Source organism: Camelus dromedarius, chromosome 8 (genome assembly GCF_036321535.1).
Source record: "Camelus dromedarius isolate mCamDro1 chromosome 8, mCamDro1.pat, whole genome shotgun sequence".
In the NCBI taxonomy this organism is placed as follows: domain Eukaryota; kingdom Metazoa; phylum Chordata; class Mammalia; order Artiodactyla; family Camelidae; genus Camelus; species Camelus dromedarius.
Window position 1 is genome coordinate 60366467 of NC_087443.1, and position 26233 is coordinate 60392699.

The 26233-nt window shown below is 35.2% G+C and overlaps 1 protein-coding gene across 1 annotated transcript; it reads right to left on the reverse strand.

The window, feature by feature from the left end:
- Positions 1-594: 594 nt before the first annotated feature.
- PCGF6 (polycomb group ring finger 6) lies at positions 595-24418 on the reverse strand. Its single transcript, XM_010987130.3, has 10 exons — positions 23118-24418; positions 22287-22386; positions 22099-22195; positions 21276-21331; positions 21116-21175; positions 20123-20231; positions 17616-17643; positions 14062-14160; positions 10501-10587; positions 595-1844 (listed from the first exon to the last, which is right to left on the reverse strand). Exons 1-10 carry the CDS (start codon positions 23478-23480, stop codon positions 1788-1790), a joined length of 1056 nt encoding a protein of 351 aa, XP_010985432.2. The 5' UTR covers positions 23481-24418; the 3' UTR covers positions 595-1787.
- Between the last annotated feature and the right edge of the window lie 1815 nt (positions 24419-26233).

A 26233-nucleotide genomic window follows, 5' to 3' on the forward strand; every position in this document is an offset into this window, starting at 1 on the left:
GCTGAGTCAAACACAGGCAGTGCCCATGTGACTGATTCCCAGTAAAAACTCTGGACACTAGCACTCAGGTGTGCTTCCCCGGTTGGCAACACTTCACATATGCCACATGTCATTGCTGGGAGAATTAAACACTGTTCCTGCATCTCTACGGGGAGAAGACAAATGGAAGCTCCTGGCTGGTGTCTCCTGGACTCTACCCTATTCATCTCTTCCCACTGCTGATTTTAATTTGTATCTTGTCATGGTAATAAACTGTAACCACAAGTATAATAGCTTTCTGGATCCCATGAGTCCTTCTTCTGAACCATTAAAACTGAGGGTTGTCTTGAAGATCCCTGACACAGGTATATTAACATGAGACAAGAATAAAAGTAGTAAGTAATTTGTGCAAGAAACATTTAAGAGGCAATGAACTCCATAATTGCTATTCTGTCCGTTGTCAAATATAGGCATCTAGTATAGTCAGTGAAGGTAAAGATGTTTATAACATATCTATCTGATGGCACAGTTAAACACTGATTCTGATACCTTGTCTCTTAAAGAGTTTTGGTTACTTTTAAAAAATCTATCATAAACATGAACATTTTTCCAAAATAGGTTAAAATAAATTTTTATTAAAAAATTGTATTAAATGTTAGAAGAGATTTATACTCCACAAATTCTTTATAAAACAATTGCCAATCTTTATCCAATTGTAATTGTTTTTATGCAGACTTGAAAATTTTGCAGTGAAGTAAGGTCTATAAAATATTTCTTTTAGAAAGCATCACAACACTAATTTTAGGCAAATAATGTTTAAAAGTGAAATCTTTGCATGCAAGTGAGTGAGCTCTCAAACACCCGTATTCTTTATCCCAGTGACAAAGTAATGGGAAAATAATCATTAAGCTGACTTACTGAGAAAACAATGAACATATAACAAGCATTCTGTAAACTTCTCAAATTCAAAGTTTTAAATTACTTTCAAAAGCAGTGCCATTACAAGGTACTGACAAACACTATGTACTCAAAATGAATGTTAATTAACAGTCAAAGAATCAAATATTGTTGCAAAGAGGCACCCTTCATTGTAAGATATGTTAAAGAAGTCTTTTACTACATTGAAGGCTTATGGTACGGGCCATAAACCCCAAAGGAGACAGTCTCTTCACACAGAAAAATTATAATTCATCCCTTTTAGAAGTGAATAACAACTCTTTAGTAGTGTTGCTGGTTGAAAAACCAAACCAAACCAAACAAAAAAAAAAAACAATTTCAAAATATGATGGCGACATACAAAAGTGGCCCATAGTTTTGGTCTTGGTCTCAGAGGTACATTCTGTAATTTAACAAAGACTGGTTTTAAATCTTCAGTTCAAAAGCTCTTTTCTTTACCAAAAGGATGACTGCCCAACTGGTGCCATTCCAGAGAGCAAACTCCTACCCAGGAACTTGAAAGGGGTATGGCTCAATGAAGACAAAAACAGTAACCAATTAACCTCAAAGATTAGGAAACAAAATCAATGTCAAAGTATTTGAAATCACAAAGAATTTAAAAATTCAATGCTTTAAAATTTTCCCCCTGAGCTGCAGATGCTTTTTATAGATAGTCTCTAGTAAAACAGATGCATTCTATCATTCCAAGTTGTACTTATAAATGCTATGATTCTTGGTGCTGAAAATAGATAAGTTATGTCTTGAACAGCACAAAGGGATAGCAATTACACGTTTCGTGGAAATCTTTGGTGAGATGCAGTCCTGCAGAAGCCTCCTTGTTTTGTTTCCCTCCCATCATAATCCTAGAATCTTCAAGTAATTTTCAAAGGAGAAACCACAAGACCATAATGAAGAACCAGCAGACCATCCTGAAAAGTAAAACAAAAAAGAGTGTTTCGCAGTTATTTGAAAACCCATGTAAATGATCAAGTCAAAGATAGTTTATTTTTTATAACCTAACACAAACGTGAAACTCTTTGATTTAAAGAGAATAAAAGGTCTCAGATAAATAAACTTGCCTATTTACTCACCTCATCACCAATCCCTCCCTGTCAATGTGCCTTTTTAATGACTCTCAGAAGAAAATTCTGAAACTACCAGGTATCCAAAGTTAGCCAGGACTGTTATGGCTAAACAGTTCTCCAAAAAGAACTAAAAAAGATACACCATTCCTTCTGCACAGACTACTTAATGTATCATCCAAGCATTGGGCTTCTCTAAAAAAAGATTCAATTATCATAAAGTAAATGGATCTGCTAAGAAATAAAATGTTTATTTCCTACATAAATGCAGCTCACTACTAAAATAAGTGAGAAAACGTTGGAACTCTTACCCATTTAATGTCATATATTTTACTTCCTCCTCGAAGACTGTTCAATACAATTTACCCTTTCTTTGACATCCAGAGTCATCATCATGAACAGTAACTATACTGTGCTGTAACACAGTGATGGCCTCTGGGGTTGTTGGGCAACTTAACCATTAGACTTTAGACTAAATGACTCCAGATATCATGTTTCTGAGTCTTTTTATGTCTCCTCTCTTGATATCAGGTCTTAATTCTTTGTGCTCTCACCGAGGCTGCATCTAGCATGCAATCTAACCTTTTAAGGTGCTATTTCTAATCTATCATAAACCAGAACACTAACTTAAAAGGAAGACTCATTGGGGAAGTGCGCCATGGGCAATGGGCCCACCTGGAGCAACATACAGAGAGAGTGGTGGCAATGCATGCTTTCCATTTCCAACCCTGCTCTAGCTATTACTCTTTCATCTTTCCTAAGCTTTTTCATGGCTCCACTTCCTCATTTCTCATTCACTACTCAACTCATTGCAATCTGGCTTCTGTTACTGGCAACTCCAGCAAAAACTCACCAGAATTCTACAAAGGGGTTCACAAATTCAAATGCCCACAAAGGCTAGAAAAGTAATATAAATGAATATGTGAGTTAGGTATGTGAGTCAATAGGGAATGTTGAGACCAGTGGTAAACCAGAGAGCAGATGCTTAGCTAAAGGAACTTAAACTTAAAAATATTTAAAACACAGAATAAGTCAAATAAAGCAGAATCCCATACCATGTTTGGCCCATAGACCATAAGATCTGATCTAGACTAATTAGTCTAATCAATGTAAATGAATTTGTATTCTAACACAAATGGAAAGATTCTATTAACATTTTAACATGAATACAAAATACACTTTACATAATGTGAATTTTTTGCATATAGTTATGTTTCAGAATTACAAGCTGTTTCAAAATCTCAAAACAACTTCAATACATGCATAAAATCACATTCTATGAAATAATACTTTGTAATTCAAATTTATATCTACATGTCTATTATGTTTATATTCTATATAAAAATATAGGAATATATAACTATTATATATATTTTATATTTAGATGTCTCTATTTATGGTCTTCTTAAACTATCCACCAGAGTGAATTTTCTAAAAGGCAAGTCAGATTATGTCACCTCTGTCCCTGGCTCAAATCTCTCCAATCAATAGTTTTCCACTTTACTCTATTAAAATCCAAAATTCATACTATGGCCTTTAAAGTCCTACATAGTTTTATTCCAACTGCTCAGATCTCAGCTCCTACCAATCTCTCCCTCACTTGCCACATCCTAGTCTTCCCACTGCAGAGATAATGTTATTCATTTAGCTAAGAGGTCCTGAGATTCCATGACACTTAAAATTGTTATCAATGAGGACTTTAATTGTATTATAGGCTATTTAAGTTCTGGGACTTGCTCATCTCTGAATCTCCCCATCTGTCTAGAATAGTGCTCTGTAAAGATTTTTTGAATTCAAGTCATATTTCTGCCCACTCCACTGACTTTGGAGTTTTACTCCTAGATTTTTACATTTCTAATCAAGCTTTTTTCGGAAAACTTACCCATTTTATTGATGCATTGCTATTGCTCTACATTTTACCATATTATGTAGAAAATACTGAAAATACAAGCTACTTTGTAAAACCAAAGACAAACATTGAATCCAAAGATAAACTATGTTTTACACAATGGACCCTTTTCCCCTAGTTAGTATTAAGTTTTAGATATCTATTTCTTTTGTTAAAATGATTATTTTACATACTCCCTAAGTACATCTGCATTACAAACATAGCTCAGTAATTCTCAGAAACTGTTTCTAGAGGCTTGTTGTAAAAGGAGGCACACAACCAGAAAAGGGAGAAAGCAAAAAAAGTTTAAAATGCACACAATAATGAGCATATCAAATACATTTAACAAAGTTGGAATCCCATTGCAATATCAAGACTTCAAAGCAGAAATACTAACATTACATATAATGTGCATAAAATGTACTGCTACATGTAGTAAGATTATTTTTCAAGCTGAATCAAAACCACACATATAAATAGCACAAACAACCATGTAGACCTGCTGCACCACCCATCAGTTTAAAAAAAAGAAAATCGAAATAGGAAGCAGGCTTGGGTTATTCCTGTCACTGAGAGGCAATTTCATATCCTATCCTAAAACAAACCATCCTAACCAGCGGGTATTTGCCTAATAATGCTGAATGAAACACACATTACTGTGCTTAATGAAGCTTAATTTTTAAAAAGGCAATCATTTTCTAAGATTTCTGAAGTTTGATTTTGCAAAAATTTTAGGAAATATTTCATATGCCTCTAAATACACTTTACTTAGCTAAGAAATAGTTTTGCTTTTATGTTTTATGAAGAATCTTTTGAATTATTTATTACTAAAATGTAGACAATTGGTATGGTGCTATATTTCTAAAAACATGTAAGAAAATCAAATAATCATCTGAAAAAGTATTCAGCTACCCCTCTATTAAGAGCCTGAGCTTTAAGTTCAATTTTTTCAATAGGTGAATCTTGATTCTACTACTAACTAGCCAAGTGACCTTGGGCAAATTACTTAATCCCTATATACCAGTTTCTTCATCTATAAGATCCACCAATGGATTTTAGAATTTAAGGGCAAAGTTTCAGAAGAAACAGGATGTCTGCATAGTTTTAAAGTATCTCTTTCCCACAAGATATTTATTAATTACAAAGAGAAACATATACCAGTAGGAAGACAAATTGACAACATGTATCCTCTGATATGATACTCTGAGAAGGGCACATCACTTTTGTGGCATTCTTGGCAAAAATGCATAACCTCAATCTAGTCATAAGAAAACATCTGACAAACCCACACTGAGGGTACTCTTCAAAAGTATCAAAGTCATGAAAAACAAGGAAGGACGAGAGTAGAGGGAGAAGACACAGAGACATGACAAGTAAATACAACGTGGAATCCCAGATTTGGATCCTGGGGCAGAAAAAAGACAAAACTGGGAAAACTGGCAAAATCCAAATGTCTGCAGTTTTTATTAACAGTATTACAGTAATGCTAATTTCTTAGTTTTGATGCTTGCACTATGGTTATGAAAGAAGTTGATATTAAAGGATGTTGGGTAATATTTATATAGGAACTCTCAGTACTATTTTTGTAAGTTTTCTCTTGTCTTAAATTATTTCAAAATAATATTTAGAAAAGAAAAAAGGGGATATTGTTCTTATCTTTTAAGATTGCTGTGAGCCTTACATAAGTAACATATGTTCTTTTACACCTAGAATATAGTATGTTGGATACAGTTAGAGCTCAAGAAATGTTAATTATTATTACACTGTCTTTCTTCTAGCTCCCAGAAATTTCATATATGTGTTGTTTCTCAGTTAACCTGGCAGGCTTATCAATGGATTTCCCTTTTTCTTTTCACTTTCCAACCGAAATAGCTTGAAGACTTTTTTTTTTAATGGATGTACTGGGGATTGAACTCACGACCTTGTGCATGCTAAGCATGCGCTCTACCACTGAGCTATCCCCTCACTTCCGAAGACTTTTTTTCAGTAAGTTCTAACATCATCTTATTCTATCACTAAGTTGGCTGTATTGCAAAGATAGTTTATATTTCATGCTTCTTCATGTCATTTTTGGAAATAAGAGAACTGTTTCTCAATGGAAAAGCCAGTCTCTTTTACAAAGAAACAAAAAGATGACTAAGTCCCCTCTCTTCTTTTTAAAAACACACATAAAATACAAGTTAGTAATAATAGCCATTTAAAAAATATGATGGTCTAATCATTTTATTGCCAATTATCTTTACTATTCTGGACAAACTATTATCACAACGTAAGTATGCCTATAATTTTTATCAACAAAATTATCAAAACTTGTGATTTCTTTAAAAACTCTAAATATCATTAAAAAACAGTTATGAAAAACTGTAAATGACCATGAAAGCACTACTAGTATTAATTTGGGTTCCAATAAAATGTTAATGAGTAAGTGAATATGTAAGTATGGAATCCTCAAATAATGAGGATCAGCTGTATATTCTTTTGGGCCTTGATGCTTTTGCTATTATGCCTGTGAGATTCATCCATGTTGCTGCATACGATAGCTGTATTTAATTGCATGTACATGCCACAATTTTTCACTCATTCTTCGTTGGATTTCGAGTTGTTTCCAGTTTGTGGCTATCATGAATAAAATTACTATAACCCTTCTTGTACATGTCTTATAGCAGACATATCATTCATTTCTATTGGGTGTATATGAAGGAATGGAATTGCTGAGTTATAGAGTATATATACACGTGGTTTTAGTTGATGCTAACACCTGAGTTCCACAGTAATTGAATCAGTTCGCACTTCCACTACCAATGTATATAAATTCTAGTTGCTCCACATTCTCATAAGCACTTACATTGTGAGTCTTAATTTTGGCCAATTCTTTTGCATTTTGCTGGGTCATCTTAGCCAAATTGAAACTATATTTCCAGGAATTCTCTTCTCTCTTGGGTTAGTCAATTATTTAGCCAATAGAGATTTGCACAAGACTTGGAAAGTGGAAGGAAGCAGAAGCCATTACTCTCAGAAGGTCCGTATAGGGTAGCACTTGCCCCTCTAGCTTATGCATTGTTGCTGTGGCTCACATTGTTGGCATAGGGCAGCAGCCAGGCCTGCAACTCCTCCTGCCCCATCAGAGCTCCATCTTCAGCTTCTCTGAGTTCCAGGCCAGCACCATGGCAAAGACTGCTAGCTTTGTCTACAGATCACCCACATCATTGAGGACGGAGGTGATGAGACACAGATTCCAGTTTCTCCTTCTAGTTTCCAGTTTATTCTTGCTCTTCCCCACTTCATGTCCATCTTTTCTTCCAACTGCTGCCCTTCTGGTTTACAATGACTACTGTAACTACCACCAGATGCAGGCAATATCTTTCCATACACTTCTTTACCAATCCCTACAATTATTTAAGGGGTAATCCCTTATTCCATAACATTCATATTGGTTATATTTCCCAGATGGAATCCTAATAGTTAAAACTTGTGAATCCAGGGAAAGAGTAGATGGATGTTTACTGTACTATTCTTATGACTTTTCTGAAGGTTTAAAATTTTTCAAAGTACAAAGATTATATTAACAAATACCTCTGTAACCAGTACTTAGTTTTATTGAGTATTAACATTTTGCCTTGTTTGTTTCAAATCTTTTTTTAAAATGATAAAAATTTAACATCTTCTTATCTATAATAGCAAAATGTTGATACTCATTAAATCTGACTGGTGGGTACAAGGAAATCTGTAGCAAACTAGCAAAAAGAAAATCAAACAAAAAAATGAAATAAAATTCTCCACAATAAACTATAGTCAATAAGGCTGCAGAAATTTCAGCCATAGTTCTTTATAGATTGGTGGTAAAGCAGTGCCACAAAAATCACAGGAAAATATAGTGATTCTTTGTTTCCTGTCAAACTAAACATAAGTCTTCCCTATGATCCAGTAATTCCACTCCTAGACATTTATCCAAAATAAATGAAAACATATGTTCTCAAAAAAAAAAAAACTGTTTAAAAAAGAAAATGAGAGGGAAGAGGAGGAAAAAACTTGCATAAGAATGTTCACAGCTAAACCATAATGAAGAAGGAATATGAAAAACAATGTATCTATGCACAACTGAGTCACTATGCTGTACACCAGAAACTAACACAACACTGTAAATAACTATACTTTAATAAAAAAATTAAAAACCCACTAATTTTTAGAAAATAAAAGAATGTTCATAGCTGCTTTAATTATATTAGCCTCAAACTGGGAAGAGCCGAAGTGTCCATGGATGGCAGAATGGATTCAATATGGCATATTGTATAATGAGATACTATGCAGCAATAAAAAGGAACAACTACTGCTACATGCAACTACATGGATGAATTCCAAAATGTATGCTAAGTGAAAGATGCCAGACACAAAAAGAGTACATGTTCTTTGGTTCCATATTTATATGACATTCAAGAATAAACAAAACTAATCTGTGGTAAACATAGGTATAAATACTTATAACCTTGGGTTAGGCAATGGTTTCTTAGATATGACACCAAAAGCACAGGGAACAAAAGGAAAAACAGATAAATTGGACTTCATTAAAATTAAAAACTTATGTTTCAAAGATCACCATGAAGAGAGTGAAAAGACAACCCACTGAATGGGAGAAAATTTTTATAAATTTATGTCTGATAAGGGACTAGTATCTAGAATATATGAAGAACTCTTACAACTCAATAATAAAAGGCCAAAAAAAAAAATCTAATTTTTAAAAATGGAGAGAGGATCTGAATAGCTATTTCTCTAAAAGATATACAAATGGCCAATAAACACATGAAAAGATGCTCAATGTGATTAGTCATCACGGAAATGAAATCAAAACCACAATGAGATACCAATGAACACCCAGTAGAATGGCCATCACCAAAAGATAGATAATAAATAAGTGTTGGCAAGGATGTAGAGAAATTGGAACCCTTTACACTGCTGGTGGGAATATAAAATGGCAAAGTTGCACTGGAATCAATCTAGTGGTTCCTCAAAAAGTTAAATATAGTTACCATATGACCTAGCAGTTCTGTTCCTAGGTTTATATTCAATGAAAATAAAAACATGTCCACACAAAAAGCTGTAGATTAATATTCACAGCAGCACCATTCATATTAGCCAAAAAATGGAAACAACCCAAATACCCATCAACTGATCAATGTTTAAGTAAAATGTTGTACATCCATATAATGGTATATTATACAGACATGAAAAGAAACCAAGTACTGATACATACTATAATACAGATGAACCCTGAAAACATTATGCTAAGTAAAAGAAGCCAGTCACAAAATACCGTACAATGTATGATTCCATTTCTATGAAATGTCCCAAGCAGATAAATCCACAGAGACAAAAAATAGCACAGTGGTTGACAAAGGCTGGGTGACTGGGGTTATTTGGGGAGTGAGCACCAAGTATGGAGTTTCTTTTTGCTATGATAATGTTCTAAAATTGATTGTGGTGATAGTTTCAGAACTCTTTGTAAATACAACAAAAACCACTGAATTGTATACTTTAAATGGGTAAGTTGTATGGTATGTTACTTCAAAACAAAATAAAACAAACAAAAACAGGAAAACATTTATCTATGATGAGAAAAAAACCAGAACAGTGTTTGCCTCAGTCTTGGAAAGAGGGATTGACTGGGAAGGGGCATGGGAGAACTCTGAGGGTGATGGTAATGTTCTAAATTTCAAGAAGGGTTCTGAATTAAATAGGTATATGCATTTGTCAAAACTCGGGCCTTTCATTATACGTCAATTAAAACACATATGTATGTATGCAGATAAGAGTGTGTGTGTTTCTGTGTAGTTGTTCATTGAGCATAGGCAATTATGGCAAAACAAAGATTTATATTTCTAACAAGTTAAAAAATTGTTAAGCTGAGAGCTGTTCATCAAATCTTTATCAGTACTTTATAAGCTTCTCAGAGACATACAGCTCTTAAAACAATTTCTCACTCTAGGTTCAGTGATATGTTAGAATATGTGTATCTTGCTTTTCTCTTCATTAAAATAGTATATCCTATCTTGCTTTTCATTTATCCTAACTAGACTTCACATTATAGGCTAATTAAAGTATCAAAACAGTTACCATGGCTTCTTACCTATTGTGCAAGAAATGGTATGTAAATCTCTACAGCCTAATGAGTATCTGCAAATTTTTCTTAAAGAAATGTCCTAGCAGACATATTTGTCCAGGAATCTTCAATGCTCCACTACAGTACTGGACAGAGGAAAAAGAGCAAGGCCTCCAGAATCAAACTGCCTGGCATTTGAGCCCTGATTCACCCACTAACTCACCATGGGTAAGTTATGTGTCTTTTCTGGACCTTGGTTTCCGTATCTTTAAAAAGGAGGATAAAAGAATATCTACCTCATAGAATTGTAAGAAGTAGGAGAGCTAATCCATACAAATCACTTAGAAAAGTGCCTGACACACAGTAGTCATTCAATAAATATTAACTTTATTACTTATAGTTCAGGTAATTTTAAGAAAGTTATAGAATATTTATTAAAAATTTATTGATAACATGGAACTTCTTTCTTTCATTGAATAACGTACCTGTTAGGCATAGATATCCTGAAGTCTAAGACCTACCTGCATTGCTGCATCACCTATTGCACGTCGAATTTCCCTTAGAGTTTGATATCGCTCCAACAGGTGATCACCACAGATGATATCTACCTACAGGCAAACAACAGTATAAGATTGCTTTCCCGCTTCAAAAAAACCGTATGAAGAAATTAAGAAAAATCAACATAATTATTTCTAGACTAGATTTTGCTTTTTAGACTGATTAAACATTCTCAAGAAAGATTTTAGAAACTTAAGTAAAATAAAAAGAGCATTAGAGGACATTGCAGAAAAACAAAACACTAAAGCAGATATTCAAAAAATGATTTCCTTGAATCTGTGAGAACAAGTTAAATTACATCTGATATATTCATCATAAGAGGAAAAGGAAAGTATATATATTTTAAAGTTCCATGATATAATGGTTAAAAGGGTATATAATGCTTAAAAAGGCAATCTTTAGTTATGTGAAATTTTTCTTATCAAGGAATATCTCATTTTCCAACAGTGGAAAGTCTAACACTGACATAAATTACACAGTAAGGGAACTGTTTTATGGATGGAACAACCTTAACAAGGTCTTTTCAGCCTTTTAGGAATGTCAAAGCTCTAAGATAAATCTACTTTTATGTAAGATTCTCTAGAAAGAATGATATGGTAGTATAGTTATATACTTTAGTAATATGATTCCAGAATACTTGCTTGCTAAGATAGAAATGCAAATCCTTATTTCTTCTCTTTCACTGAATACTCCTTTCCCATTACCTTAAAATGGGATCAGGTCCTCAACATCTTATTAATATATATCACTTAACTGGCTCCATCTTCTAACGTCCCTATTTCGTTTATAGCATGAAATTTATCCTTACTCTAAATAAGAGTATCACCTCTAACTCCTATTTCTCCTTTTCCTTTCTTCTCACAACCAATCAATCAGTTACCAAGTCCTGTTGCTTCTTTCTTCATAATCTCTCTTAAATTCGTATCACTCTTTTAATTGCTGCCCTTAGGCTTAAATCACTGAAACCACCTCCTAACCAGAACTCCTTTCAAATTCTGTTTTACTCAAAACACTGCCAACATGTTAATCTCCCTAAAGCCTTTAGCATGGTTGAGTAAGAATAGTAAAAGCAGTTGCATTTAACTGAGCTGCCACTGTGTATACCACATGTTCCACTATGTACTTGACATATGTTATCTAACTTTCACATTCCTGTAAACTAGGTATTATAATTCCCATTTTACAGCTAGGGATACTAAGAGGTAAAGACAATAAATTTTCCTAAGGTCACAAAGCAAGTAAGTAGCAAAGCCCAGATCTGAACTCAGATCTGTCCCCAGGTCTATCTTTCTCTGAACATAAGTGTGTCAGGAGTTGGCAAACTTTCTGTAAAGGGTGAGATAATAAACATTTTAGGCTTTGAGGGTCATAGGATCACTGTCACATGTGCTCAATTCTGCCACTGTAGCATGAAAGCAGCCACAGTATGGCTGTTCCAATAAAACATCTCATTTATAAAAACAGATGGCAGGCTAGATTTGGCCCATGGGTTATAGTTTGTCAAGCCCTGCATTATCTCATAATGCATAACCTTTAATTAGTAACAACTTTTGTACTTTATGCTTAACCGTTTTAAAGCTGGCAGAGCAATACTTGTTTGCAAAATGACTTGAAAGCAGATCTTTCATACAGAAATTACCTCCATGAAAAATTTAAGAATTTGGAAACTAACACTATGTTTTTATTAAATATTCAACAACCCAGAGACCATCACTTTTAGTAGGCTTCACCACATGGTAAACATTTATGATTTGGTTACTACATTTTTTTATCAACTTAATCTTAACCCCTAGAAGTTAACCATTTACTAACAATTTAATGTGTATGTTCCTAGGTGCTCTTTGTGCATGTAGGGTTTTTGTTTTCATAAAAACGGCATTATGCTACATATTTTGTTCTGCAACTTCTTAAAAAAAACAAACAAAAACAAAAAAACCTTAATAGACCATGGACATTTTTTACAGCACATAGTAAGCTCTCTTTAATAGCTACATACTGTCCCATTTTATGAATATATCATAAATTATACATTCCCCTGATAAACATTTAAATTGTGTCTGATTTTAACATGCTTATTTTTAAGTCATTTGACTGCAAATATTTCATAAATTAGTTCACTTAATTAGTTCATTCAGAGTCACATCTCTGAGGGTGCTGCAAACATGACCCACATATTTGGTAATTTGCTAGAAGGACTCACAGGACTCACCATGATCACAGCTATAATTTATTACAGCAACAGAGCAATGATACACAGTCAGATCAGTAAGGTAAAAAGATGGAGGTGGAATTTGGAGAAATCCATGCATTGGCTTTCTATGCTCTTCCCTCCCAATCCAGTAGGCAATACACCCACAATATTCCCTTCTCTAGCAGTGGGAATGTAGCCAGCTTGTGCAAAGTTTGTGCCCAGGGAAGTCCCTTTGAAGCTCAGAGTTTAGGGTTTTTACTGAGGGCTGGTCATGTTGGCATTCTCTACCAAGCAACCACCAAATTCAAGACTCCCAGAAGCAAAGCAGGTATTCATCATAGATCCATTGTTTGTACAGTCTAGGCACAGTGAAACACTCAATAGTTAGGGGATTTTCGTATTAGTGCAGGAAACTTTTTGCAAGTCAAGTTCCCAGCTGCTAGGCAAGGGTCAACCTTGTAAGCCGGCCCTTCTAAAGGCAGCAGCCTCAGGTCTGCTTTGTTAACTCTTTTCTGCATAAACTTTCTTCCCTCTGGAGTATCAAGTCTTAGATATACAAAATTTCTGAATCTCAGAGCAGAAATCAGAATGTGAAGGTAGTCTTAAGGGAAGAAAAACCCTTATCTTTTTAAAAGCAAGATCACACTAAAGCTTCCAAGACAGGGTTTTTCACTGAATGAGCCAGTGCCACCACACTCACTCCTCTTTGTTCATACTCTGGTTTTTTTGTTTCTGTTTTTGATAGAAAGTTCCTTTTTCTTTGTCTGTCTGGCAAAAAAAAAAAAAAAAAAAAAAAAATCCATTCTTCAGATCCATTCTTTGACCGTCCGAAGTTAAATCATTTACCCTTGTGCTCTTGTGCCATCATATCCTTTTGTCAGTCAGTTGTTTACTTCTATATCTTCCTCACACAACTCTGACTCCCCTGCCGGCATGAATTTTTTGTCTCATCTTTGTACTAAGGTCTGGTACAAAGATGCTCCATTTAGTATCAATGCGTAATAAATGAATGGTAGGGCTACACCATAGGAAACTCTACTATAAAAAGGAAAGAGCCGGAACTGGGGCTCTAGAAGCTCTTTAACAGTTCTCATAGCCTCAGCTTCTCTCTGACACCCACAGATGGTCATCAATGGCAGTAAGAAACAGTAAGTCAAATGTGATTAAACTGGGGGGTCGGAATCACCGTGCACCCATATTCAGTTAGCATTCATAATATCCACAACATCATAAAACAAACATGATTGCAAGAAATCCTAGAGACAGTTCTTTCTTCAGTATGCTAAAGGTAATCCCACAACTTCTCCTGTCTTTTTACACACATGGACTCTACCTGACAAGCTGGATCAAGACCCATTTTTCTTCTGAGGAATTTTTCTACATGCCCAATAGTTGCTTCTCCCGAAACTCGGACAAACTTCTTTTCCAATGGCTACAAAAGTGAACAACAACAAAAAAATCTATTTTCAGATTAAATATACATAAAATGTATAAACCTTAAAGAAAATTTTATAGCAAAGATGATTCAATAGATTTATTACAGAAAAGTTACTAAGAAATTTGAGTTAATTTACCTATCAAAGGAAAAAAAAAAAGAATTTCTGCTCAGTTTCCCCTCTCTGAAAAGTGTCACCAATTTTTTTAATAGAAAAGCTTACTGATTTGTTTTAATACCTCGTTAAAAATAAAACTTAGAGTTAAACTTATTGACAGAATACCCATGATTAAATGTCTAAAGCAATCTGCTTTCTTCAACAAAAAACTGCAAAAAAAGAAAAAAAAAGAAAAGACTAAAAAAGATAGAAGGGCTATAGATAAGACATGTATCAATCAATATATATATCTTATGTGGATCCCAATTTTTAAAACACTTAAGAAACAATTTTCATGAGACTATCTAGGAAATTTAAACAGTCAATAGTATATGGATATTTGGTTATGGAAATTACTGTTAATTTTCTAAATTATAGTATCATTATTATGTTTTTATAAAAACTCCTTATCTTTTAGAAACAAACTGAATTATCTGCTGATAAAATGACACAGTCTGAGATTTGCTTCAGTATTATACAGGAGGAAAAATGATGAAGACATAGACGAAATGAGATTGGACATGGTTTTATAATTATTGAAGTTAATTGATGTGTACATGGGCATTCATCTTACTAGCCTACTTTAGTATGAGTTTGAAAATTTCCATAATAAAAGGTCTTCTTTTTTTTAAGTGGAAAATAAAAAGATTAACATCTAGATGTATATGGCTGGAATCTGATTCAATGGTCTGAGATGACAGGTAGAGAGATAATAGGATTTTAAAGTAGAAACAAATGCTTACTCAGCCACTCTCTCTGAGGTAATTTTAAGGATACTACTATTAACACAAATGAAAAGCTGCAGAAATGAGAACTAAAAGGGTAATTTTTAGAAAAACTTGAACCATATGTTTCTAGCACTAGCAGAGAGGGAACCCAGAATTGCTACTGAGGAGGTTGTTCCATATAACAGCACTCAGCTCTCTTATCTGTAGTTTGGTTTCTTAATACTGAGCTATAATATGAAAAGTTATAACTACAACTCCATTATAAACACAGAATTAAAAGAAAAATGGTAAGATTGCCAACTTGCTAGCCAAGAAAGTACAAAAGACTGTTTCCAAAAAGTAAAAATAGTCTCAAAATGCAGAATAGGATGTTTCTGAAACAATACACTCATTACCTCTCACAGACACAAAGCCTGCAAATTAACATCTGTATCATTGGTTAACAATAAAAACTTAATGCCTCAAAACTATGAAAACAGTATAATAAACTCCTATATACCTATCATCCAGCTTTATCAACTCAAAGCCAAACTTGTTTTAAATATACTTCACACATTTCCTACTCCAACTACTTCCTGGTTCCCATTCTCCAGATTTGTTTTGAAGCAAACCCAAGACACACCAAATTTCATTTGTAAATACTTCAGTATGCATCTCTAAAAGATAAGAACTCTTTTTAAAAACATAATATATTATTATCATATATTAAAATTTCTTGATATGGGGGGTGAGGAGTGAGTATAGCTCAGTGGTAGAGCACATGCTTAGCATGCATGAGGTCCTGGGTTCAATCCCCAGTAGGTCCACTAAAAAAAAAAAAGAAGAAGAAGAAGAAAAGAAATTTCTTGATATCAAAAATACATAGTAAATGTACAAATTTCACCAATTGTCTCAATTTTCTTACCTAGTAGAAATGATTTTGCTTTTAGGGCTGTCATTACAAAGAGAATAAAAATAAAACAAAGATTCCACATACAAAAAATATAATAACTACTGATGGACTCAAGCTAAAATTCTAATTTATGCATATATTATTTTTATCAGATATATTTTTATATTCTCAAAATATATCATAAACAATGCTTCTATTCAAAGTTTCTATTGGATCTTGGCTTTTTTTTTTTTAATGTAACAGCTTTATTGAGGTATAATTTACATATCATTAAATTCACCATTTTAAAGTGTACAATTCAATGGTTTTTAGTATATTTAGAGAGTTGTGCAACTACCACCATTATCTAATTTCAGAACATTTTCATCACCCAAAAAGAAACCTGTACCAATTAGCAGTCACTCCTAATTTCTCCTCTCCCCCAAGCATCTGGCAATCACTAATCTATATTCTGCCTCTATGCATTTGCCTATATTGGACATTTCATATAAACAGAATCATACAATATGTGATCTTTTGTGCCTGGCTTCTTTCACTTAACATGTTTTCAAGGTTTATCCATGTTGTACATGTATCAGTACTTCATTCCTTTTAATTGCCAAACAGTATTCCATTGTATGGATATACCATACTTCTTAAATTAATCACCATAAATTTGGTATTTTACAACTTGGAAGAGGTTAAAAGTTACCAAATCTAACACTGCATTCCCTCCATCACACTGATCTCTGGGAGAAACCTATAATATACTTCACCCAGAGAAGTATCCATCTGTTCCTGTGCTTCAACTCAAGTCCTAAGCCACTGTTGTCACAAAACACTATACATATGTATAGTGTTTTGTGACAGGTATAATTCATCCTAATTTTAGAATAGACTTTGACAAAGTCACTGAAAATCTAAACAGATCAAAGTCAACTATTTTCTTATATATTTACAATCCCAGGTAACAATAAGGCCTGATTTACCCCTTTTTAAAAAGTCACTTTTGTTGGGGAGGGTGTAACTCAGTGGTAGAGTGTGTGCTTAGCATGCACAAAGTCCTGGGTTCAATCCCCAGTACCTCCACGAAGATAAAAACAAACAAACAAATAAACCTAATTACCTTCCCCCCAATTTTCTTTTTTTTTAAAAGTCACCTTTTCCTGAGTGACTCATTCTATAGGAGCAACACTGTTTACAATGGCACCTGTGATACTGAGGTCTTTAAGACAACTCTGAACTTAAGTATGTTACAAAGGAGTTTATTCTTACCTCTAAAGTTTCAGTAAATGATTGAAGTAACAACTTAGGGCAGGTTAACTTGAACCAAAAATGTTACATGCAAATAAAATTTTAAGCTCGTATTTAACTCCAAATGCCAACTATGCAAAAAAATGCTTTGAAAAATTTTTTTTTTACCACCAAACTAACACAGTATTTGGTTTTAGTATTAAAAATCATTCATTTTTCATTAGACCACAGTTTTGAATCAATAACAAATCCCTACTTAATAACTCTTTTTTATAAAGCTATTATAAGAGAGCACTATTGAATGTACTTCATATTTCAAAAAGTTTTATTTATAAAACACTTTTTACTGTAATTGATGAAAGTCTTCATGATTGCTAATGTGACTTAAATTTGTGCACTTAGGGTCCTCTTGTGAAGCAAATGAAAAATAAAAGTAAAATACCTTAAAATGTCCCGTGCCTTCATTAGCACTGAAAAAAGAAAGCAAAATTAATCAATATTTTAGACTATATGTTTAATTATACATCAGAGAAATAACATAAATATAAACACTTGAGGAACATCATTTTAATTTAAAACAGGGTCACCTAACTCTTTATGAAATAAACAAATGCAGTTAATTCTCATATCTGCCACCTAGTGGTAAGGCAAAGGCAGTTTAACCAAGTATTTTATATTGTTTTGAGTATTTACCTACAGCAGTTAAAAGTATATTCTTACTAATTAGATTTCTCCACATCTAGCATTCTAACATTTTCCAGCTTAAAGTAAAACTTCTTTTTTCTATCATAATTAATGTGGTTTTTCTCTATAGTAACCTTTACAAGATAGAGTTCTTGCAAGCAAGCTGCTATATTTCCTGTTGTTTTACTTGTAGCAAAATCACCTGGGTATGATTTACTCAATTTGCCTTTCCCCTAGAAGTGCAGGTTTTGATTAAACCAATTACTTTTATATCATGAGAAGACAAGGAACAAACTTCGTTGAACATCTACTAAGTACCAGGCATTATATTAGGTCTTTACATATTATGCATGTTTTTCATTCAGTCCTCACAGTAGCCCTGTAAATCAGGTTTTAGTCCCCATTCAACAGATGAGGAAAATCAGTCTCAGACAGGGTGAATAACTTGCTTAAGGTCACAGAGCTAGCAAGTAATAAAGCTGTACAAATCAAAGCCCTCTTTCTTCCCTTTCATGCTGTGAAGAATACACAAGACCACAATTAAAAAAAAAGGGGGGGGGGACTATATTCAGTATCTTGTAGTAACCTATAATGAAAAAGAATATGAAAAGGAATATATGTATGTATATGGACTGAAACATTATGCTGTACACCAGAAATTGATGCAACACTGTAAACTGACTATACTTCAATAACAAAAGTTAAAAAAAAACCACAACTGCGTCATCTACAGAGTATTCTTATAATACAAACATAATAGAATAGTACACTAAACTGTAATATATGTTATATTATAAACATGTATTTACAGAATATATAATAAACATATATGTATGAAACAAATTTATACATACATATTATGTATAAATGTAAATCTAAGATTATAATATAAACTTAAGAGTTATAAAATAAAATATCCTATTCTTTATTGCAAGAATTGTCTCTATAGAATCCATGATGTATGGGTATCTGGCTTCTGCTTGAATACCTAAAGAGATAGCTTAACTGACAAGCCAGGTCATTCCATTTGTGGGCAAATTTATTTATAAATTGCTTGCTTGCACTAAATCAAATATGTTTCTCCCTGTAACTTATTCCTATTGGTCCTAGTTTGATAATAGTTTAGACGTGTTAGGAATACTATATGTTCATTCTTACAACAGTCCTGTGAGTTGCTTTTATAATCCCCAATTTAGAAAGATTTCTCTCCCTTTAGGGGTCTTTAATATCAGTTAAGAACACAGGATAAATACATAAAGATAAATACAACACAGTACAAGATAGGTACTAAATAAATGATACAAGTAACCTAGAGTTACAAGAAGGAAGTGACTGAGAAGTCAAATAGTCATCGGTGACATAAAATAGAAAATCTAGATTTTCCAAGAAAGGCATTTTATTTTATTCTGCAAACTATGTAATTATTTTGAAAACTACAGTTTGATACAGGCCAACTCCATGATGACACTCTGCTTAACAATGTAGCAGTATAATGGAATACACTATATGCTACAGTGTTTGAAAGAAGCAATTTACATAAATTAGGGAGATGTCCAACTACTTTACAGAACAATTTGGTAAAACCAAGTAAAGTTGAAGAGGAACATATCCCAAGACTAAGCAAATCTACACTCTCAGAGAACTATCTCACATATACACAAGGAGATATGTACACAATGTTTAAAGCAACACTGTTTACAATAGCAAAAAAAACTGGAAATAAGAGTTCCACAGTACAAGAAAAGATAAATTATGGTATATTTATTTTAAGGGAATACCAGGGAATGGTGAAAATGAGTGAACTAGAGCTACACATTTCAACATGATGAATCACACAATGCTGAGTGAAAAAGCAAGTGGGAAAACACAGTATGATAACATTTAAAGTTTTTAAGTGGGCAAAAGCAATTCTACATACTGTTTAGGAATAAATACACATGTGGTAAACATATAAAAAAATGCATGGGAATGATAATTATTACTTTTAGGAGAGTAGTTATTAACCTTTAAGGGAAGGGAGAATGAACAGGAAGAGGTAGCCAAGTGCCTTATGCCATATTAGCATGGTTTATTTCGAAAGCCAGGTGATAAGAGGTATAAATGGTTATTGTACTACTCTTTAGACCTTTTCCTAAGTCTTAAATACATTAATTTTTTTAAAGGATATCAGAAAAATTTGATGTTACCTGAGTTCAAGTTAATTTCATAACTGTTGGAACTTAAATTTTTTTTTAAAGTTTAGAGGTAGAGATTTAGGGTACTTACCCAATGAACTCTAGTAATAAAGACATGTCAAGTTCAGGTGGAATACGAAACACTGATTCTAAGACTTTCTTAGATCTTCCTTTGCTTGAAGGGACTGGCTGTGGAACAGCTATTTGATAGCCAAACAAAAAAGCTGAGTTAGAATAAAAGTTCCATGAATTGAGATCTTTGAAAAATAATTACACAGATTTAACTATGTTGACTATTTAAAAGATCATAAAGCACTCAGTCTCCCTTTCTTCAGTAACATCAGCTAATCTGTCAAATCCAGTGAACTTAGAGACAAGCCTGGGGACCACTGCGCAGACACGTGTGGCTGGTTTATTGGGGCCACAGAGCTCAGCACAACAGCAACATCAATTGTAGAAGCGCTACTATGTGCCAGGGCTCATGCTCAGGAGTTTACATGCACCATCTCTTTTAACCTTTATTATAATTCCATGACATAGGTTCTATTGCTACTTTTTTTTTAACTGTAAAGAAAATGAGATTACTGTTTAGTGAGATCAGGCAATTTGCCTAAAGTCACACACATAGTAAGTGTAAGAACGAGGATTTAAACCCAATCTATTTAACTTCCATACTACAGCATTACCATCATCATAAAAACTAATATTTGAGCAGTTACTATGTTCCAGGCACTGTTTTAAGTGCTTTGTATTACTCAATGTAACCTTACAACAATTTTATAAAGTGCTATCATTATCCCTGCCTTACAGAAGAGGAAACTGAGATGTTGAATAATTTGCCAGTCATACAGCTAGTCAAGTGGCAGAGCCAGGGTCACACTCAGACAATTCTGCTCCAGAGCCTGCATTCTTTAATGCTTGTAAATAATTAAATTGGATTACAGTAAATCATTAGCTTCAAAATCTTTCTCTCTTTGATCATAAAATAACCAGCTACCAGCAAAAAGAACCTCAAAGGGAGTAAATTTTATTAAGTAAGTATTCTTTAATCTATAAATACATTATGGTATACACCCAAACTTACCAGGTTTAGGTACTTCTAGACCTCTTTCTTTATAGAAATCATGCATTTGCTTTTTTTCTCCTAAAAAATGATAAAACACAGACTAAATTACACTTAAAATGTAACTCATAGAGTCAGCATTGATTCTGGGATTCACAACTATGTAATAAAATAAACTTACTTTCCTCTAGATTGATCACTAATTTGTACACTATGTCTTGTAACTGTCGGTCCAACCTAATAAAAGGAAAGGATGGAGAATGCCTCAGAATTCAGAAAAAATGCACTTGGTACAGAGTGAATGATGTTCTTTGTAAGTAACTGTTTTCTCTTAGAAGTGGATGTCTCCTTTCTCAGAGATGAGTTGCTTTTAGGTAGCACTCATGGTTCTCATCTCTGAGAACATCAAGTAATTATAACTCTTGAGCAGTTTGCTAAATTGTTCCATGTGTACTAGTCCTATTCCCTTGATAAGAATGTGAGCTTGAGGGCAGAGACTGTGTTTTGAAATTCTGTCAACTGCAAAGCACTCTTCTAACAAGGTAGTAAAAACATAATAGCATTTGCTAAACAAATGAAAGTAATCTACTTTCAGTATTTTTCTTCCCTTAGGAAACTGAGCATGAACTGAAAATTTGATTAATAAGCCACAATGACCTATGATAGTTAGGTTTTTCTAAAGAGGCCAGTTATTTCAAGTATTAGTTTTAAAAATAGAACTCCAGATATACAGAAAATGACAAGCCTACTTAAGCCTCATTAACTTGAGTGATAGAACTAAAATTCTCAAGAAGAGGCCTGTGCCTCTTTTTTTTTTTAAGTCCCCAGCAGATATCACAGTGCCTGGTACACAGTAAGTACTCTATTTGTATTTCTTTAAAGAATGTGTAGTTCCCTTTCTCATCATTTTGAGATTGGTCAAGATTTTATTACCAACTACATAACTTCAAGCTTTCAGAAAAAGTATACTTAGAATATAAATTTTACTTATATAGTTTTCTTACCTTATGTTATAAAGAGGTTGTGTCTGATGTACCACTATGTTGCATTTTGGACATCTGTTGCTATAGTAAAAGTGTCTTACAATGCAGCTTTTACAAACTGTTGGAAAAAAATGTTTAAATTAGGATGCCTTCAAGACATTTCATAAATTGAATACATTATTCGAAAATGTGATGAACTATTTGCTTACATGTATGAAGACATTCTGTAATGGTAGTTGCATCTATTAAATAACCTTTGCAAATGGAACACAAGATGTATGGGGTCAGCTCAGAGAGATTAATCAGGCGCTGCAAATGCAATGGAAACAGTTTTAAAATACAAGTCCTTGCCTTCTCAAATTCTTAAGCCATAATCCCCAAATTATATTATCAACAATGTATAGCTTACTTTGCAACATGGATAAATGTTACAGTACCGCCAACCCTTCAAAATACTGCTCAAATTTACACAATATAAACCAATGTTTCAAAAAGATCTCATTCTTTTGGATATACTGTATCTTGCCAGATCTTTTCATGACGGGCATCTTACTTTAGGAATTATTGCAAAATGGACAAACTTTCGGGATACTGGTGTTTAAAATATTAATTCCTACTGGCTAGGATTACTGCCTAACTTGATGAAGTATGCAATGCCCCATTAAAAAAAGGAAATCTTTCCAATTAGAAATCTAGGTGGCGAAGGGTTGACCATCCTCTCAACATCCTGTAGAAATGGGCTGTTCCTCTCGTCCCACTGAAAGCTCCTGGAAGGCGAGAGGACGGTACCCTCGGCGCCTACCCACCCTGGTACGCAGTAGCTTCAATAATGACTTGGACCCAGAGAACCTAACTGACTGCAGGAACCTCACAAAATGAGTCGTTAGGGAATCCGGCCGGGACAGAAGGCCAGTCCGCGCCACAAGCCAGGGAGACGTGGGGGTCCACGAAAGTGCCAAGGGCTGCAGCGGCGAGCTGGGGATCCGGCCGGGCCCTGACTGAGGAGGCCCGGCGTGGTCGCACACGGGCTTTATCAATACCTCCTCCTCGTCATCGGACTCCGGCCGGCCCCCCTCCAGCCTCAGCGAGAAGTGGCTCATCTCTTCCTCCTCCTCCTCCTCCTCTTCCTCCTCCAGTTCCTCATCCTCTTCCAACTCCTCGTCCTCGTCCTCGAAGCGGCCCCTCAAGCGGCCCAGGCTGCGCTCCGGCTCCAGCTCAGGGGGCCGGGAGCCCGAGCAGCCAGGAGCCCCCGCCTCAGGCAGAGATCGCGGGCCCTCCTCACCCGCTGCGGGCGCTGGGGTGAGGGCAGGCGGGGAGGCGGGAGATGGGGGTGGCATGGCTGCGGCTCCCTCGGCCTTGGCCGCGCCCGCGTTCCCTGCCGTTACAGCCGGGACCCCCTCCATGCCCGGGGTAGAGACCAGGCGAGGCGAGACCGGGTGGCTGGATAGCGCGGGAGTTCCGCCCGCCTGCCTGAGCTACCAGTGCGCAGGCGCGGGAGACCTGCAGGGCCCGCTGGGAAGTGTGGTTCACCGCCTCTCACCTAAGTCGGGGAGTAGGCGGAGCCGCTCAGGTATATGGGGCGGGGTTTGCGGGCAGCATTTTAGAGGAATCGCACCCTTTTTTTTTTCCTTTGAAATGCTGACGCTCTCTTCACTGCCTGCTAAAAACGACAGAACTGGTACTTTCAGACAATATTCTGTTTGCATCGACTGATGCGCAGAGCACTGAAATAGATGCTAAAACGATGTTAGGTTTTTAGATGGGGTTTTTTTCAAAAAAGATGCTTAGAAAAAATTGGTTGGCCATTTCACAAGGAAAGAGTTAAAATAGCAGGTCTGGTTGCTTATTCTTCCCTATCTTCAAGGGAACCTAGAACCACAACTGACCTTTTGGAATATGACCCTCAGATTGTTTTTTCGTGTCACTGATTGATGATTTTGCTGTGTACACCTGGAGCAATGGACCATGCTGTCCCAGCTTGTCAGATTGCTTTGCACAAACATCAACACCGATGATTTGTATGCACCTGATTTCATTGCTGGTATCCAGTCTGTTGCCACAGTTGGCTGTGTAGCAGGATATGCCTCCCACATGACCAGCTCCCTCCCATAAAAGACTCAGACCCTAAATCTCAAACAAGATTCCTTGGGCAGAGGCATAGCACATATGCTTGTAGTTTGATGCTAGAGAGAGCACATCCCATGTGGCCCTGGATGGGAAAGATGCAGAAGCCTGTGTTTGTCCTCTCTGGACTCTGCTAATGTATATCTTTTCCCTGCTGCTTTTGCTCTGCATTTTTTGCTGTCATAAACGTTAGCCTTGAGTTTAACCCTCAATTGAATCTGGTGAATACCTTTTTTTTTTTTTTTGCAGAACTTGAAGAGGTTATGTGACTTCTAAAACAGTTTTGAAAAAGATAAAGTTAGATCCATACCTTACACCATATACAAGATTCTGTCCCAAACTGAGCAGAAAGCTAACTAGAAACTATACAGGCTCTAAAGGAAAACAGGAGTGAGTTCCTTAACTTGGGTGAAAGAAAAGGATTTCTATCTAGATTTTAAATCCAGATAAAAATAAAGATTGATAAGTTTGACTTACTAAAAAAAAAAACCTTCTGCATAGCCCTCAAAATATAAACAGTATCAAAACACAATGGAGAAACTGGGAGAAAATATTTGCAACAGTTATCTTGAATAAAGAACTAATAGACCTAACAGATTAAACAAATTTTAAATTAGAGGAAAAAAAGACAAAACTTGATTTCCCAAAGTAATATAAAAAACAGCTCCCCAAATATAAAAAGATGTTCAAACTCTCTAACAATAAGAGAAAATATAAATTAAAATGACACTGGGTTCTGGTTCAGATAATAAGCACTTTATTTACTTTGTACTTCCCACTGAATACAGGTAAAAACTCTGGACAGAATACATGGAACAGCTACCTGAAGACTGTAGAATACAACTGTTAACAGGCAGGTTGGGGAAGGAAACCAGAACTCAGAGTACTACTGAACCAAAATGGAACTGTGTTCTCCATTTTGTTTTTCCTCTGATATCTCCTGGCTTGGACTCAAAAACAATCTGAAATCCAGAACTGCGCATCAGACAGAATTCCAGGAGAAATCCTCTATTACAGTCTGAGGGTCAGGAAAGGGGGCCTCTTTAGGTCATAGAAAGTGAAGGGAATCCAAAGTTTCCTTTGTTTTTGCTTTCCCATTCTCTCCCACACCAGTCCATAGGCAAATCCACATTGGCAATGGAGGGAATGATGTGGAGGCCAGGCCGGTACCTAAAACTGAGAGGAGAACTCTGATCCCAAGAGCAAGGGGGCATCCCCAGTGATGTTTTCACTGTTTACCCTCTTGCTTGGTCCCAAGGCAGTTGCAGTTGCAAGGAATGCATGGCCCAGCAAGGAAACTAAACCCTACTCCCTTTCCTAGCTAGAGGACCAGAAAGTTAATTGTTGGGGAGATTAAAGAGATCAATAAAATGGCCCCATGGAGTTGTGTATGAACTTCTGGGCTCATCTCCAAGTTGCATGTGCATAGACCTGAATCTAATCAATGTTCCACAGGTTTTGAGAACTAAGATACAAGGTATATCACTGCCCAGGAATTTCCTTAATTGGATAAAGGGCATTTATAACCCTACAGTAAACATTATACTTAATAGTAAAAAACTAAATGCCTTCTCCCTAAGATAAGGAACAGAGCAAGCAAGCACCTCACCACTCATATTCAACACCATATTGCAAGTTTTAGCCAGTGCAATAAGGCAAGAAAAATAAAAGGCATACAGATTGAAAAGGATATAATAAAAACTAACATAATTAGAAAGATATATTTTGTTTCTGCCCCCCCCCCCTTATTCCTTGGCATACAACTCCTAAAGCCTTTGGAATCTCTGAAATAATAAGTGTCTTTTTGTATGCCAACAACATAACTGGTGGCTGAGGACTCCTGGATAGCCTCAGGATGGTCTAGTTGCCAAGGGAACCAAACATGTGGTTAGAAGATTGGGACTTTCAGCTCCATCCTCCTGATCTCTGGGAGGGGATAGGAGCTGGATGCTAAGTTAATCACTAATGATCATGATTTAATCAATCATGCCAACATAATGAAGCCTCCATTAAAAATCCTAACTGAAGGGGT